Source organism: Callorhinus ursinus, unplaced genomic scaffold (assembly GCF_003265705.2).
Source record: "Callorhinus ursinus isolate GAN/ISIS: 27379988/994484 unplaced genomic scaffold, GSC_fseal_2.0 scaffold3, whole genome shotgun sequence".
Taxonomy (NCBI): domain Eukaryota; kingdom Metazoa; phylum Chordata; class Mammalia; order Carnivora; family Otariidae; genus Callorhinus; species Callorhinus ursinus.
This window is the reverse complement of record NW_027397065.1, coordinates 48,522,696-48,540,975: the sequence shown is the minus strand read 5'-3', so window position 1 is coordinate 48,540,975 and position 18,280 is coordinate 48,522,696. Positions and strand designations below refer to the sequence as shown.

The following is an 18,280-nucleotide window of genomic DNA, read 5'->3' as shown; positions in this document are numbered from 1 at the left end:
ATGCCTAGGATTCAGAAGGGACCACCAAGTCCCACTTGTAAAAGCAGGCAGGGACTGCCAAATGTCCAAGCCAAGGCACCTGCCAATCACTCCAGACCCTCTGGTTTGCCTTTCTGTCATTCCTCCCATTAGGGAGGAAAAGGTTTATTTTCCTTTAAAGCTCCTAGGAGGGATTTCTAGGGTCTTCCCCCTTAGGAATTAGTTGTAGGAATAATTGGGCCAGTGGAGTGCAGGAGATATATCCAGCACAGCCCGTGCGCTCCTAGAAAAAGTGACCTAGATCAAGCAGCGGGTGGATGGAGGACTATTGTGGGGACCCCCTGCCACCTACTGACTTACAGCTGAACCCACATTTCCAGTAGCATCTGTGGGGCTGGGAGCTGGGGGAGGGGGCAGAGAGAACTGGGGGAGGCGGGGGAGGGTGATGGGGACCGGGCTGTTCCTTTCAGGACCAGGCTCCCTGTGTCATCCCCCCCCAGCCTCCTCCACTCCCCATCTGCACACACAAGGGAGGCGAAGGTGAGGACTGGGAGACAGGGGGTGGTAGGGAGAGGAGGTCAGCCATGTACTTGAGCTGGCTCAGTTGGGTATTAGCGCCACCCGAGTTTGCAGCCTGTGTGAGTGTGAGGGGGAGAGCGAGAGCAAGGGAGGGAGAGAGAGGCAGGCTGCGAGAGGAGAGAGGAGAGGGGGAGCAAGCGCTCCGCCAGCATGAGGACAGGCTTCTCTTTTCCGTGCTCAGTTAATCTGGCTGTCAGTTGGTGTTAACGCTGCCGTTTAAGTGCTCGGATTCCAAGGGAAACAGACAAACCTCCCAGAAGGAAAGAAGGAAGCAAGCAAGGAAGGCAGGAACTGCAGGAGGAAAAGAACAGGCAGAACAGAGAGAGGAATCAAGGGAAGGGGGGGGAAATACCAAATCTATGACTGGACCTGGGCTTCTTTTTCGCCAATGCAAAAAGGAATATGCAGCACATTTTTGCCTTCTTCTGCACCGGTTTCCTAGGCGCGGTAGTAGGTGCCAATTTCCCCAACAATATCCAGATCGGTGAGTGAGAGGGGCAGCCTGGGGAGGGACTTTCTGGGTCTGGCAAGGGTTTTTTTTTGGGGGGGGGGTGTTGTCTGTGTCCCCCAACCCCCCCTCCCCCCGCTAGGGACTGTGCTTGGATAGAAAGCTAGGTGATGATGGAAGGCAGACTTGGACCGCCAGCAGGGGAGGGGGCTTCTCTTGATCAGATGAGGGGCAGAGGGAAGTGTGCACACACATACACATAACAAACACAGCTCCACACACACCACTCACACTCTAGGCATGAGCATGTGAAATGGAGGAACCACTGCTTTGAAAGAAAGAAAATTCAGGCTGTAGCGAGGAGGAGGAAAGAGGTGGTGGGTGTCTAAAGGAGTTCACTCCATTGCTTGAGAGATGGTGTCTGATTTCATTTATTTATATATATATATATATATGTGTGTGTGGTGTATTTCTGTGTGTGGTTAGGTATTAAATATGCACATATGTATTTAACTGACTGAGGGGATGATTTCTTGGCTGGGGGAGGGAAAAGAGACCCTCTGAAAGAAGGAGTGTAGGGTGCTGGGTTTATTGCAGCCCCTGAAATAATGCCAGGAGGCCCCCAGTCCAAGTCAAGGGGGGCTCTCATTCCTGCCCTGGACAGCCCCAGCTGCCTTCTGTCCGCTGTCTGCCATGCTGGGCTGGTGGTCCCCAATCCCCCGATCCTGGAACTTCGTAGTCTGCCTATCTTCCTTTCCTTGCCCCCTCCTCTTAGATGTTCCATCCACAGACATTGTCTACCTTTTACACATACAAACACACACGGACACGTTTCCCTTCCCTCCCCTTAGCTGTCCTCATCACTAGGCTCTGTCCTCTCAACTTAAAGGCAGGTTTCAACATGCTTTTTGTTCCCCATTTCCCCCTCCTGGTTGTCATGCTTCTAAAAGGACCCCTCACCCTCCCTGTGTTTGTGGGGCAGCTGATAGATACTGCTCCTCCTCATAATAATGGGTGAAAGCAAAACAATAGGAGCAATAACACCAGTAACAATGCCTGTCCACAAGGGCTCGGGGCTTCAGGGTGACCAGCGTTCCAGCGCTGTGTGTGTCCCGGAATGGAGCTAGCTGCTTTGCTCGGAGGCATCTTGGATGGTTTGGGTTCTGTTTTCTCTCCCTCGTAGGGACATAGCTCCACTGGGGAAAGTTCCTGTTACTGGTAGTTTGTGTTCTTTGTGTGAGTGTGTGTTTGTGGGGGGATATGGTACAGGTCCTGTTTTGCTGGGCACACATGTGCTGCAGTACCAGGCTCTTTCCGCCTCTCCAGCACGCTGGCTCCCAGGGTGGTTGGAACAGCCGTGGAGTAACTTGCTTTGTTTCCTGACACCTGTTAAACTATATTCCGAAGTGTGTCTGTGTATATGTGTTAGTGCCTTACACGCAAAACAAAACTTCCTGCCTCGCGAGACACTTCCTTTGCAGCCCCATCTGTAGCCGCCTACCTCCCCACCCCCACCCCTCTCTTTCATTCATTAGGGAGGAGGCAGGGGACAGGGAAGTGTTTGGGGTGTGGTCACCTGGGGGTTGGGGAGGGAGGGTGGAGCATCAGAATCCAGCAGGAGTTTTTTGTTTTTACTCTTTAAAATGGAGGCATATGAACATGTGTAAATCACTTTCTCTTATGTGTAGCATTGTTTATGTTGCTACTGATGCATTGCCCATACTCTGCTGATTGGAAATGCTTGTCTTGAGATATGTGGACTTGCTTTCTCCAAGTGTATTTGTGTATAGCACTATGGGTATAAACGCGTGGAGGTGGTTTGTGTTTTGTGTACGTGTATATGATATGTTCGCCCATGTATCTCTGCAGATTTTTCATCATATTTAGCCCCAACTTATTTGTTCAACTGGGAGAACCATTATTTGTTTTCAAATAAAAGGTCGAAACATTAAATTCCAGAACAAATGCTGAAAATAGCACTGCCATCAGGTAGTACTTGATTCTACTTGTACAATAGCTAATAAAAGCTTTACAGTCCATTTATTGGTTCGTAAAAACAAACACATACCCACTGTATAAGAAGTTATAAGTACATTACGTTGGGACTGTGATTCCTGTTGAATCTGAAACTTCTGTGTAAACATTCATTATAGTTCAGTCTCTGGAAATAGCTGATTCTAATCCATAGGAATGGAATTTAATTCATTTTACATGTCCACAGTAAATACAAAGGTAAGCCATGTACTTTTGCTTGTTGGGACTAGAGCCCCAACAGGCACCTTTGTTATGCTTTTCACTAGAATAGAATGTTCATACCCTCTTGACATTCTTAAACCCCTACATCCTTGAAGTCCAGGGTTCTACCATGCAAATATACACCAGGGCAATCTCTTATGTAACAAGCCATTCCCAAGTAGCTGGGATCATGAGTGTCAAAGAGGAAGCAGAATGTTTGTAAAAATCCAGGGTTTTCAGAAGAAATGAGTAATATACCTCAGAGGTGATAGAATAGTTAAATTGCATTCAGGTCTTGCCAGGTCAAAGACCAAAAATGTCAAAGCAAAGGGTGACAGTGCTGAAGAAGCCCACAGGGTCCCAGTGCTAGACTTCCCCCTGCAACATTTGTTCCTACTACTTCCGGTAAGGCTCTCTAGTGAGGAATGGGTCCAATACAGGAAAAATTAGACACAACGAGGGTTTATGTGCACACAAGAGCCTAGGCCACCTGGATGGTTACAGGAAGGAGGAGGAAGAGAAATGCTGTTCTCCTGTTTTCTCTGACCTGATCTGGGTTGAGGAATGAACAACCAAATGTTTGGGCAGAGTGGTAGAGGCCCTTGTCACATAAAAGCTCATCTGTGGAAGTTTAAGCCTCCATGTCCACTTGAGTCTATTTGAACTCCCCTCCCCACCACTGAAGGCTAAAACTAGTGGGTTTGGCATGGAGAGACGAAAAGGGCCCATTTGGGGTGGGCTGTTGGGGGATTAAACCTGCCTCTTAACTCAGACACCATGTTGCATTTTCTTTCCCGTAGGGGGATTATTTCCAAACCAGCAGTCACAGGAACATGCCGCTTTTAGATTTGCTTTGTCACAACTCACAGAGCCCCCAAAGCTGCTCCCCCAGATTGATATTGTGAACATCAGTGACAGCTTTGAGATGACCTATAGATGTAAGTAATTGCTGCTATTCCTGACATTTCTTTCTGCGATCGACCAATGAAAGGAGGGCCTGTGAGTGGGTGGTAGTGTCGCAAAAACCACTTGAGTTGTCGTTCGTCTTCATAAGATAAAGCCCTCCAAGAAAAATTTCCAGGGCCTTTTGAGTGATTCTATCAGTTGGTATTTTACATCCTGGAATGCTTTAGAAAATGGGTCTGCTTTTTCACTGTCAGCTAACTTTAAATGCCAGTATGATGGGCGCCTGGGTTGACTGCCTCTTCCCTACCTTGGCAAAGGTTTTCTTCTTCAGCTGAGAGAGTTTCACACATGAGAAACTTCTGAGAGATACAGAATTAAAGTTTCTGACTTGGGAAATGTGATTTAAAATGCTTACGCCTTTCCTGTGCACAAGTTAAAAGGAGAAAGTACACCTGTATTTGATTAGAAAGGGTATGTGACAAGTTGTCTATCTGGTTCCCCACTTTGGGAAATGGCCCGTAACTATTGTAAAGTTGGTGCCTTGATTATTTCCAAAATGCTTTGAAGTGATTGATTGCTTAAGACATAGTTTGTTGGACAGCCTTTGAGAGGTGACCTCAAGAAGGAAAAGGAAGAGAGAAGTCTCTGACATATGAATTGAATACATAAGAAAATATGGGCAACAAACACCGTTTTGAGTTTTTCTGACAACTAGGACTGAAAAGGAAATCTGTGTGGTTGCATGATTGCTATTTGATGACAGATGGAAGCGTAAAAATTAATCAGTAGAGACATTTTCCCTTCAGGGATTAAGCTCAAGTGGGGAATTTATGGCATGGAGGTGTGAGCTGAATGGGCAAGAACAATTGGAGACCCCCAACTGGATTAAATTTGCACCATAGGCTTTGTGTGCCCCTGCGGACTTGGTGACTTCTACTGAGCTTTGCATAGTCAAAGACATAGATCACATTTCCTTCATCTCTTTCCCACATTCCCTCATGGTGGGCTCTCAGTGGTTTGAACTGAATGTGCATGGTGCATTGAAAGCTCATTATGCATTGAAAGCTCATACTGAGAATTTGGAATTCTCCCTATCCCTAAGACCACTCATAAGAGAAGATAATGTTCATACAAATTCCAAGAATTACAATTATACCAGATTCCACTTATTGAGGATTTACTGTGCGTTGAGAACTAGGACAAGTATTTTATAGACAATTACATTAGCATTTATTATCACTTACTGAGCATCACAAAGGCCCCTGCAACGCACTAATTTTCACGTGTTAGCTGATTTAATCCTCACAGGCACCTTAAGGGGGGGCACTATGAGTGGAGGAAACTGAGGAAACTTCTGTTTAGGAAACTGAGGCTGCACCAAGTTACATAACTTGCCCAGGGTTGCCCAAGAAGTAAATGGTGGTCCGGTGACCCCACGGTCCATGTTCCTGGCACTGTGATAGATACACTGTTTCTTATAGTAGCCTGATCAATTCTGCTTAGATTACCCAAGAAGAAAAAGGGAGTTTTCAGAGACTTTTAAGGCAGTGGCTTGATAAAGCACCTAAGGAGAAAAGCTTATAGTGCTTCAAATTATAACTGTGATTTTACACGGGAGTGGCCCATTGAATAAATAAAATAGCAGTTTTGCATTTTGGTAATGCTGAGGTTGAAAATCTTGTCTACTGTGTTACTCACTATCGTTAAAAAAGAGCTGGAGTTTAATTGTTGAGGTCTGTGTTCTGTGAAACCATCTCCCTGGAAAGCTGAATAATGTTGAATAGGTAACTTCCATTCCTTTTGATATGGCTTAGACTAGGGTCTTTGAAGGGAGGATTTGGGTGTGGGCATCAACATATCTAAAAACCGCCTATGATTATGCATAATATTTTGCATTTATATGCATATGCTAATTTATTTACTGAGGAGCGGCTCCATAGCTTTTGTCATACTCTCAAAGGGGTCCATTACTCAAGAAGGATTACTTGCTTAAGGAATCAGGAAAAATAAATGGCTGGTGTGCGTATTCACTCATACTGCTGAGAATTGTCTACAGCAGAGCTTGGTGGAATGAGATGTTAACTGCTGTCCTGGTGTCAAGATGTTGACTGGCAGGACAAGATAATAAAAGACAAAAAAAAATAGGAAATGTTCTGTGGCAAAAGGTGGTGCTTCTGTATTGTTATCTTAACTACCTAACACTTGATCTGTAATAGGGTTCTTGGCCATTTACTGGGGAGATTGAAATACAATACACAGTGTTACCCATTGTGGTTAGTGAACCTGGAGTGAATGGATCTGGGTTCTTGAACTTGATTCCTGCCATATACCAGTGTACAGGTTTCCATTAATTTGGCCATTCTTTAAATGTTTCTTCAATGCTATGAACTGAGATGGACCCTGGAAAAACAGAGATGATAAAAGGCCCTTGCTTTCAAGTAGCTTTTGGTCCAGTGGGGAATGTTGCTGTGGGGATTGTCTCAGAAGCAATACTACTATCTTGTGCTTAGATCTTTATTTTTTTCTCTTTAGCTCCAAGATCAGAGCCAGTACTGGACAATTTGGGTGCCAGTGGAAGCATTGTAATTCCCAGCCTGCCTGGGAGATTCTCTGTTAGCTTTTATATGAGGCCAGGAAACCTTTTGGGGCTATGGTCTCTATGGTCCGTTGGCTTAGGAAAACTGTACATCTGTACAGTGAGTACATCTGTATTCATTCCCGATTTGAATTGAGTAAAAAATGTCAAAGACAGTAGACAGGTTTTCGGTGGACTACATTAACTAATCATTATGGAAGACCAAGAAAAGCATCTTATTCAGGTTTAATTTCATGTGCTCTTTTGAAATCTGGACTAGTAGTTACCTTAAATTAACTGCCTCAGTCTTACCTCCAGAAAATAACTAAATATTTGGTTTTCTTTTTTTTTTTTTAATTTTATTTATTTATTTAGAGAGAGAGAGTGTGCATAGGGGGAGGGGCAGAGGGAGAGAGAATCTCAAGTAGACTCCCCACTGAGCATGGAGCCCTACACACGGCTTGATACCAGGACCCCGAGATCATGACCTGAGCCGAGATCAAGAGTGGACGCCCAACTGAATGAACCACCCAGGCACCTCACTAAATATTTGTTTTTCATAATTTTTGCTGTTATTTGGTTTTTTTCCAGCCCACTTTGCTATTCACTGTCCCTCCACCAGAGGGTAGAGAAGGGAAGGGAGAGGAAGTATAACAGGAGCTATTCCTGCTGGAAGTCTTGGCATCAGGGATTCCAGAGGCAAAGTGATGCTTGTAGGGTAGGGGATGCAGGGAAGATGGAAGAAGAGTACTGCTAACCCCAGCAGCCAAGGTGAGAGTGCCGTATGTCCTTTGCGTTCAAGCTTCCTTGCTCTCCTTGTCTGCAGTCAAGGGATAAAATCACTGAATCAGCAAATGCGTTATGTTCTCCTCTGAGCATTCGTCCAAGCCTAGAGGGGCAGGAGTTGAGGAGACTGTCCATAGAGATAGTAGTTACTGACCAGCTGTCCAGCCTATCTTGGTGCCTTTGTGGTAGGTATAAATAAAAGGACAGATGAGATGCAGATCGGGGTTTCTGTGAGAGGTGTGAGGAGCAGTTACAACTTAATTCTTACCTTTTCATTCATTCATGCTACACATATATGCCGAAGGCCTCACTTTATTCCTAGTGCCATACCAGGTTCTAGGAATATAATGGCCAACAAAGAAGACACAGTCTTTTTCCTAGGGAGGGTTACAGTTTAGCCAGAAGGATCTCAATCTTCAGTGCATATAAAATTCACCCAGGGAGCTTATATAAAGCAAGACTCAGGGATGGATTCTGGACTTAATGAGTAAGAATATTCAAGAGCTGGCCCTGTGGGGATTCCGTAGTAGTTGGTATAGGGATCACACTTTGAGAAACGCTTCAATCTAAAAAGCTTTCCATTGCCTTAGTAAGCATGTTTGAGCCCTTAATCAAGCCCAGACATGGTATTAAGCACTAGAAGCACAGACAACAGTTAAGACATCTTCCCTGCCTGTAGGACTTTATCCCTAGTGAGGCTGACAGTCCTGTAAAGAGAAAAATAAAATACAATATTGTGTTGGAACAGCAATTTGTAGGGAGTGTTAAAGATGCCCTAAGGAGTGGGCGTGACTCCTCAGAGGGTGGTGGTAGAATTGAGTCTCCATGATAAACAGAAGCTTTCCAGGAGGATGGGGTAAGGGGGAAGATGGGGGTGAAGCAAGTGTGTTCTGGGCAGAGGGAATGACAGATGCAAAGGAAAAGAAGATAACTTTCCTGTGTTACTCTTTTGCTCTGGCCTCTGTGGCATTCCAGGCTGGGCCTCTCATCCATTTGTCCAATACTGCAGAAGGGGTCCCCCAATGGCCATCCATAAGCTAGGTGCAGCGCAATATTTAAGATTCATGGAATTTCACATCAAAATTTGGATATCTTAGGTCTCTTTGAAAATTTTAAAAGATGTGGCAATATTGGATCTCACATCTCTGTGGCCCCAATTTGGCTTGGATAGAGGTGGGAGTATTCCATCTAGATGGTTTCTTTCCCAGCCAGCCCATTTCTCTCATTTTATTTAGCTGCCTGGCTCCTGGAAGCATTGTGTTTTCAAGCCCCAGTTGGTTTGTCCTACATTGTTGCCTTGATGTATGTTTATAGGTCAACTCTACCACCAGAATGTGAAACACTGGCCGGAAAGGTCATGTATATCTATTGTTCAGTGTTGCTGAGAACACCCAGCAAAGGGCTATTATACCCCTAATACAAATGAACAAATATCTCCAGGAGTCAGGGAATCACACAGCATAAAGACGCTGAGAGCCAGGATGCCTGGGTGGCTCAGCTGGTTAAACCTCCAAGTCTTGGTTTGGGCTCAGGTCATAGTCTCAAGGTCGTGGGATCAAGCCCTGCATTGGGCTCCATGCTCAGCATGGGGTCTGCTGGAGATTCTTTCCCTGTCCATCCCCCCTGCCATCTCCCACTCGTGCTTTCTCTCTCAAATAAATAAATAAAATCTTAAAAAAAAAAAAAACCAAGATGCTGAGAGCCTAAACGGCAATCAGGTGGGGGCCAGTTGCCTAATTATAGTGGGTTTCCCTCTGTTATAGACCCACTCAGGAAGCCCGAGGGGGATCTAGCCAGACTTTAGGCATGGATAGCAGACAGATGGCATCTTAGCTCTTGCCTAAGAGTCCCTCATCATTTTTAGAGTTGCAGACTAATAGTCCAGTGAATTTAAAATGCACAGTGCTTTTTAAAATATGGCATAAAAATCCAGATTTCTGGCTTTTCTAAAAGAAACTTAGGGCATCAGGCAACCCTGGACCTACATTCCTACTAAACTTCTCTTGTCTAGAGCTGAGAAGGGCTGTCCCCCCCTTTTTTTTTAAGATTTTATTTATTTATTTGACAGAGAGAGAGACAGCAAGAGAGGGAACACAAGCAGGGGGAGTGGGAAGGGAGAAGCAGGCTTTCTGCCGAGCAGAGAGCCCGATGTGGGACTCGATCCCAGGACCCTGGGATCATGACCTGAGCTAAAGGTGGATGCTTCACCAACTGAGCCACCCAGGCGCCCCCCCCCTTTTTTTAAAGATTTAATTTACTTGAGAGAGAGAGAGAGAGAGACAGCATGAGCAGGGGGAAGGGCAGGGGAAGAGGGAGAAGCAGGCTCCCCTGCTCAGCAGGGAAACCAATGTGGGACTCCATCCCAGGACGCTGAGATCATGATCTGAGCCGAAGTCAGATACTTAACCGACTGAGCCACCCAGGTGCCCCAGTGCTGTCCTCCTTAAGCATAAGGCATAAACTCTCAAGTTTACCCGTCTTTAGCACTCCCTTTTGTACACATGGCCAGTGTAACAAAATTACGGGGCTTGCCCAGGCACGTAAGCAAGCCAGTCTGCTCACACCCAATTTATATCCTTCAGCACCTGTCATTTCATTATTTCATTCAAATAATATCTCTTCATTCTATAACTAATAGTAGAGGACACAAAAGGTGTATAACTTTTGCTCTCAAAAAATTTGTACATAGTAATGAAGAGAAGACCAGCTGGTGCTGGGTAAACAAAGATCATTTCAGAGACCTACCATGTGACAGATACCTCACATGTGTTGTCTTTGAGTTTTATAACAATCCTGAAAAATCATTATCCCCATTTTGTAGATGATGCTATGGAGACTGAGCAAGAGTAAGTGTCTTCCCCATATTCTACAGTGGAGAAAGGCTGAGCCAATATTTGAAGTCAGCTTTGGGGACTCCCCAAACTCAGTGGGCTTTCCCCCTTCCAAAATGCATTACTCTAGGGACACAGAAAAGAAAAAGCAGAAGAGTCCAACACAAGAAGTGCCCCAATGAAGTTTATGATTCAGGGTTAAGAGCTAAGACTTCTGAGGCAGAGCATGGCTGTGGATAATAAGCAAGACTCCTGGGGAGGTTGAGCAGGCCCTGAAAGGTGCAGCATGTGTTCATGGTTGTGAGGTGGAGAGTTCAGAGGTGGTCTCTTGCATCCACCCTGTGCTCTCGGTTAAATGGCAGATGTCTGTGTTTCTCTGGTGGATGTTACAAATCTGACTGTGGCTTCTCCATCTTCACCCCTGCCTTCACTTTAAGACATGGTGGCATCAGCTTGAGTCTGTTTTCACTCTGGGTTTTTTTTATAATATTGATAATCATAAGCTGCTTCGTGCTGAGGTTTGTGAACATTGCTTCCTCTGACTAGTTTGAAGACTGAAATCAGTGAGATTACGGTTCTCCTCTCAGACACTCAAGATAAATGGTTAAGATTCATTCATTTGTCCATTCCTTCAAAACATTATTATTGCCCTCCGTGGAGCCTATGCACCGTTACTGCCCCCTTGCACACCCCAGCAGACCACAGTCATTGACTGCAGAATTCTTTCCCACTAAATATAGACGTGGCCTTAAATTCTTTTTCTCTTTTCTTTCTTTTTCCTCCCTCCCTCTTTCTTCTCTTTTCTTTTCTTTTTTTTCTTTTCTTCCTTCCTTCCCTCCCTCCCTCCCTCCTTTTTTTTTTTTTTTTTTTTTTCTTTCCTTTCTTTTTTTTTTTTTTTTTTTCTTTATAGCATTCCAGGCAGCTACTACAAATTGCTCAGAGTTGAAATTGATGCAAGAGATAAAATCCATTTACCACGATAAAGCATTACACTAGGAATAGAGGAAAATAAAATGCATTAGGCATTGATTCTCCCTTTAAGGGGCTCAGGTTCTTATTAAAGAGGAAATAGGCGTGCACAAAAAACCTGATATAATGGAGAGGTTCTCTCTCTTTCTTTACTAATATGTCCCCCTCCCCCCCCCACACACACACCAAGTTTGAGGCAGTGAAAAGTATGTGAATTGGGATTTAAAGACATGGGTTCAAATTTTGGACTATTACCTGGAAACTCTCCTGTGTGTGACTTTGGAAAAGCATCACCACTCCAACCTTATTTATAAAATAAAGCTCAGAGGATTTCTAAAAGTTCCTCTAGGGCTATATTTCTATGGTGAGAGTATATGGAAAACTCAGGGACAAACTGTTTAGAAAAGAAGCTCTTGTATCAGCCACTAGTTCGACTGAGAATCTAAGGAAAGCTCTGAACTTTCTCCCACCGTGTTATACATCCGGGCTACGTTTTGTATGCCAGGGCCAGAGCACTAAGCCTCCCATTGGGTCTCAGGTGCATTCATTCAGTATTCAACAAGTATTTATGGAGCGCTTACTACTGTGAATGAAAACAGAAGGCAGCCCTGTGCTCATGGAGCTTACCAGCTAATGAGAGATGCAGATTTTAGTCAAATAATTGTACAGATGAGTATATCATTATAGGTTGTGATAAAGATGTGAAAGAAAGACCCATGATTCAATGGAAGCATATTACAAAGGACTCAGCTCTGGGCACAGGGATGAATAGGTGTTTGAGCTGAGAACTGAAGGCTTTTATTGATGTGGTGCTTGGAACAAGAGGCATATTCTAGAAGCTTCCTGGGCAGAAGCCTGAGAAGAGGGGAAGTGAGGGATGAGGGGAGTGGGGGGCTGGAAAGGATGGCAAGGACCTTGTGGGCCCTGTTACAGGTTTTGATCTTTAGCCCAAGAGCTATGGGAAGCCCACTGAAGGGTTTTAAGCAGAGAAGTGTCATGTTCAGATTCCTGTTTTCTCACCAGGAATCAGATGCTCAAGAGCACTTTGCCACTTTCATGTTCCCTGAAGACTTTCTGCTTATGTAGCAATGATCTTTGTGCCTTTACTCCTGTTGCCAATTTGGGATGAAGCCTGGCAGATGGGCAGAGGGCTGGGGACAGATGCTGAGGGGATGGGGAAGCTGACAACTGGGTGTAGGGGTAAGTTGTTGTGTGTGCTCCGTGGCGTGCTCGTGGGTGTGCTCATGGGGACTGGAGGCTGATCCAGCACAGGGCTGGTAAGCTTGGGCATGCAAGTGAGGACCCAGCTGGAGTCCCCACTTACTTCATCAGCAGGAACCTTGATCTGCAGTCAAACTGGACAACTCAATGCTGTTTCTTCCACTTGCACCTGCAAACTTTTCCTTCCATGTTTCCCTGTTGAAATTCTGTCCTTCTGGTTAGTCCTAGCCCTTGTATCACCTTCTCCAGGAAGCCTTCCTTTGCTTTCCCATGTTCACACCCTCCTGCTCTGCCCCTTGGTCCTTTGTACCTTCCCCAGAGCAGCTGTCACACGTAGCGCTGGGGTTTAGTCACCAGGACCCTCGTCTTATCTGACCAACTGGTCTAAGCAACTTGGGAGCAGTGGCTGCATTTCTTTAGCTTTTTATCACAGTGTCCACCACAGAATAGTGTTCAGTGAGGCTAGTTGAATGAATGAATGCATAGCTGTGTATTATGTAACATTGGGGCAGCAATGAGAATAAGCCCGAATTCCTGCCATTTATGGGGGTTGTGCTTTAATATTATGAGTTCCGAGAGTTCCAGTAGGCTGCATTGTAAATTCCTGTGGAAGGCTATGACAACTAGAAAGTGTTGCTAGAAAGTGATAGTTGTAAGCCCAATCAAAAGCTCAATCTGGGTCCTTCTGGACCGTTGTCAGTAAGGGTCCTAGATAAGGTATAAGACTCCACTTTCTAGATCAAGGATTTCCGGTTCAAGGCCTGGCTGTGCCACTGTGGCCTTGTATGGCTTGGACAAGTCAATTCTATTTTTCTGAACCTCAGTTTCTTTCAAGTGAAGGAAATAATCCTATCAATGACATGCGGTTATTATGAGAAGGAACAAATGATGGTTGATTTCAAATCAACTTTCCACTCAATGCAATATGATGAGACAGCTACTTTTATTCTCCCTTTTCCCCAGGTGAGAAACCTGAGCTCTCAGAGGGAGTGAGCAGGGGCAGTGGCCTGTGTGTGTCTAGTTCCATCCCTAGACATCTGCAGTCTGGGAGGGCTTTCTTCATTCCACGGACGGCTGTGTCTACTGCTCTTGTGTGGACCCTGTAGTTTCCCTCCCGTGGCAGGGGCCTGCTTCCCTGCTATCAGGGCTTGCTGCTTTAGTCACATAGCCCTCTGTGCTTTCAAGTGGCCTGTGCTGCTCCATGGCACCTGCAGTAAAGGTGTGCAGTGCACTGAAGATCCTGGACAGCTCTTTCCACCCTGATGCTCTTGTGACTTTGGGGTGTCACAGCCTGCTGTCCAAAGAGCACATGGAAGCCCAAGGTCATGGGAGGTCCAGACCGCAGAGGATGCAGGCAACATTGGGGTTAATGAGGCAGCTGGAGGCTAATGAGATTGACACCCAATGGTTAAGACTGTTTCTGTGTGTTCATTATGTAGACTCTTTAGGATGGAAATGAACTTCTCAAGAACAACATTTATTTTGTGTACAAATGTGATATGGGTATTATAGAAAGCCAGGGGGACATAGACACCAAACAAAATAAAATTTGTGTAATTACAATACTAAGGATAAACTTCCCATCTTTCTTCTGAACATATCAACTTAAAAATTAAGAATAGATCGATATTACTGTCTTACAACATGATTTTTTACCCATTGTTACATATATGTTACTTTGAATATTGCACATTTATTTTTAATATCTTTCTAAAAGTGTATTGTACTATGTACAACTTACATATGTACAATTTATTTAATTTGCTTCCTTTTATTGAATGTCTAGTTTATTTCCAAATATTTTCCCACAAACAATGCTATGATGATCATCCCAATAAAAGTATAATCATTTGTATATATTATTCTGATTTTTAAGAGTATTATAGACCAGTAGGACAATTTCCAATGAGATTTAATAGAATAGTGTATAAATTGAAATAATTTGTTCACTGTTGGTACTGACTTGCTAGATGACCTTGAGAAATCCTTGTGCCCATTTTTGTTTTCAGATTTATAATATGGGCTTATAATACCAGATTCTCGGGGTTATTAGAAGAGGCAAATGTCATTACTCACATGAAGGAGCTTTGAAAACTCAGAAGTGCTAGGGAAATGCAGGATAATATAATTAACTAGGCTTCTTATCTATTAACATAAATGCACCACAAGTACAATGTGACTAATTAATCTTTAGTGTTTTCCTATGAGGGTGGTCATTATCTATGAATGAATCTATTTTGTGGATGGGGAAAATTGAAACCTCAGGAAGGCTAAGTTTACCCAGGGTCCAAATATGCAACAGTGCTAAATCTGAAAGCATGTCTTTTCACTTATGATTCAGTCCACAAGCTGGACTAAATATGTGGGCCAGTGTCTTCAGCTTAAGACGTTATTGCTTATAGAGAGAAAGGGCAATCCCATTTGGGCAGTGAACAGTCAGGACTCTCTTGGTAGCAAGTGACAGAAACCTAACCAACTGCATAGTTTTGACTTTGTGTACAGGTAGATTCAGGAGCTTGAATAATGTCATGAGGACTGAGATATACCCCCTGAATTTTTAGTCTCAGCATTTCACTAAGTTGGCTTTATTCTCAGACAATACATATCATATGCCAGATCTCAATTGTCAGATCCCAGCACAACCAGCCTTTACCTGCCCATTTGAAGGTCCAATGGAAAGGGAACTTCTCTTTTTCCCATCCATTCCCATCAGGAAAAAAGTCTTGGGCCTGATGTCACTGAATAAAACTCAGGACTCATACTCATTTCTGAACATGACATGGTGAACAGGATATTGTTATCTTTAGGTTGGTCTAGGTCTAGTCACATGACCATTCTTAGAGTTTGGGGTGGTGAGAAGGACCAGATGGATTGTTAGTTTCGGTCAGCCCCCATGCCGGACTACAAGGACATTGGGAAAGAGTAGTTCTCCAAAGGAAATCAGGATACTATTCCTCAGTAGGAAAATAATAATAATAATAATAAAAAGAAATACAGATGTTCCTCCATGGTACCTCTCTGCAGAAAGGAAAATTCAGAGAAGCTGGAGCTAGACCAAGTGTCAGTATGCTGAGGCACAAAAGAGCCACCAGTAAGAGAGGAGCATACAAGGGATTCTGGTGGGTAAGGCAAGATCAGAAGTCACGGCAGGCAAAAGGTTTGAAATCCAGACAGGTTCATGAGGCAAAACTGAGAAGACTTTGATAATCCACACTCAGCCAGGAGTAAACCTGTGTTCATGGAACAATTTTTGGAAGTGTCGTCCACCCAAATGGGTGTGGCTGGGGGATCCTTATAGATTACTCTTTGACAGAATGCTGGGGCTCTCAGCCTTAAGGTATCTGGTGATTTTGAGGCACCCATACTCTCTCCCAGTGACCAAGACATTTCCTGCTCTACTCAGACACTCAAGCTATTGTGCACAAACTCTTAAACAGTCCCGGTAGGAATCTTGGCTGCAAATTTGATGAGCCCACACCACCAGATGGTGGGTTCTTCTAATTGGTTCCATCCCTCCTAGTTTTTGGCAGGGATGAAGGCTTCCCTATGCCTGAAGAGAGGGGTACAGAGAGAGCCAGGATGAAATGAAGGAGGTTTTAACCTCTGTTAAACAGGCAGAGTTCTTAAGTTAGTTTCTGTTCAAGGAGAACAGGGTGGTGTGGTTCTTTATTAATTCCAGGTCATGGATTAACAGTGGACTGAAATCCTAAAACTAATACTGATGAGACACAGGATTATAAGGATTAGAAAGTGCTTTGCTTAACTAGAAGGGTCAACTGATCTAGGGGAGGGATTTCATTTATTCAGTTATTGATATTTATGCAGCATTGTGATAGATTCAGTTATTATTTGGTAATTATTCATCTCTTCCCCCAAACTCCTTGGCAAGAGTATATCTCCCTGCTCCATTAATGTTATGTTTGGTCATGTGACCGGCTTTTGCAACTGGGATATTGTTAGGCATGTTTCAAGCAGAAGCCATGAAAAAAATGCCTCAGAGAGCCGGCTGGTCCCAGAAGAAAGAAAAATACAAAACACAGAGGTGCTGCCATCAACCCACAAGCTAAAGTCTGAAGCAGAGCTGTCCCAGCTGACCTGCAGACCAGTGAACATGATAGGAAATGCTCATCGTTACATACCACTAAATTTGGGGATGCTTTGTTGTGTAGCAATATCTGGCCAGTACAAGAAACCACTGTATATTCCACATTTTACTAGGCACTGAGGGAACACTGGATAATGATAGATATGGTCCTGGTCTCCATGGGGCATATGTTCTATAGGGAAATAGGCAATAAGTACATTAACGAATAAAAAAATAACAGAAATTGTTACTATGGTTATAAAGAAAATAGAATGTGGTAAGAAATCTCTGTGGTAGAAGAGAACCTACTTAAGTGCTCAAGGAAGACCTCTCTAAGGAGGTGACTTCTGAGCTCAAATATGAAAGTTAGAAATGAGCCTGCCAGACGGGGTATGATACCCTGTGGAATGTGAAAAACCAGCCACATGGGCAAGTTAGATTGCGAATCTTGGTCTAGGCAGTGGAGAATGAGGGACCCTGAAAACATTCCTTGCAAGTTGGGTCACTCAGTTGTCCTCAGGCAGATGCTGGTTTCTCTGTACCATATTATATGTGCAAGTCAAGGGCTGACAATAGGGTACTTGCTACCATGGCAAGACAGCCACAGAATGTGGAAGCCACTGAGCATAACAGAGGAAGATAGTAAGGTTCCCAGGGCATTGAGTCTAGGTCTAGGCAGTGGAGAATGAGGGACCCTGAAAACATTCCTTGCAAGTTGGGTCACTCAGTTGTCCTCAGGCAGATGCTGGTTTCTCTGCACCATATTATATGTGCAAGTCAAGGGTTGATAATAGGGTACTTGCTACCATGGCAAGACAGCCACAGAATGTGGAAGCCACTGAGCATAACAGAGGAAGGTAGTAAGGTTCCCAGGGCATTCCTACCAGAGAGGTCATGGAATTGGCTATCCTTTCTGTTTTGGGTCCAGAATATTGATTGTTGCTGTGCTTCTGAGGATGGCAGGAGGTATATGCGGGCACGTGCGTGTGCGTGTGCATGTATTCATTCTTTCACAGGGGAGGGAAATGAACTAGATGGTTTCTAGATCCTTTCCAAGTCTGTGATTATAAAAGTTAAAGATTCTGAGATTTAAATTATGTGTGAAGGAAATGTTAAATCAAAGTACTTCATCTTAGCTCGGTACCAAACTCCATTTGTTCATTGAGGTGGTTAATTAGGGCAGAGTCTGTCTCGAGCAAGCAGGATAAGCTCCAGCTATCCCTAATCTATCTGGTAAAGCCTATGGAGGTGCCACAGCTACAAGGGAGGGCAGAAAACACCTAATGTGAGCCTTCCATTTAATCTGTACTCCAGACACTAAAAAGCAGGAGTCTTTGGGAACAGGAAGCTCATAAAGTCCATGTGAAGTCTAGAAACCAGGTATTTATTAGCTTTGGGAAAGTTACTTAAGCTGTACTATCTTTTCTTTCTTACTCCAAGATCATTCTGAATACCTTAAAATATGGTTTCTGCTCTGACTACTCTGATGAACCAGTTCCTTTAGGGTTACAATGTATTTCTTATCACCAATTCCACTTGTATTATGTTTTTGTTTCTGAGAGCTGAACACCTATGGGAGTCTCCATGCCCCTCCCTAAGAGTCCTGAGCTTTGTGATGCTGTGTTCTCCCCCACTGACACCACTGGGGCTCTCTCTGATCCCTTCTG

At 44.2% G+C, this 18,280-nt stretch overlaps 1 protein-coding gene across 5 annotated transcripts in view; it reads left to right on the top strand.

The window, feature by feature from the left end:
* The first annotated feature begins 538 nt into the window (after positions 1-538).
* GRIA1 (glutamate ionotropic receptor AMPA type subunit 1) overlaps positions 539-18,280 on the top strand; it is a 299,507-nt gene continuing 281,765 nt past the window's right edge. For 3 of the 5 annotated variants that reach the window (XR_012377477.1, XM_025867184.2, XM_073890683.1), the window contains exons 1-2: positions 540-1,042; positions 4,042-4,179. Coding sequence is in view for 4 of the 5 variants with exons in the window: in XM_025867184.2 (XP_025722969.1) it covers positions 961-1,042; positions 4,042-4,179 (220 nt within the window). In the remaining variant the exon portion in view is untranslated. Of the gene's footprint in view, positions 1,043-4,041; positions 4,180-18,280 lie in introns of all 5 variants that reach the window. The other 2 variants (XM_025867185.2, XM_025867186.2) reach the window with 2 other exon arrangements.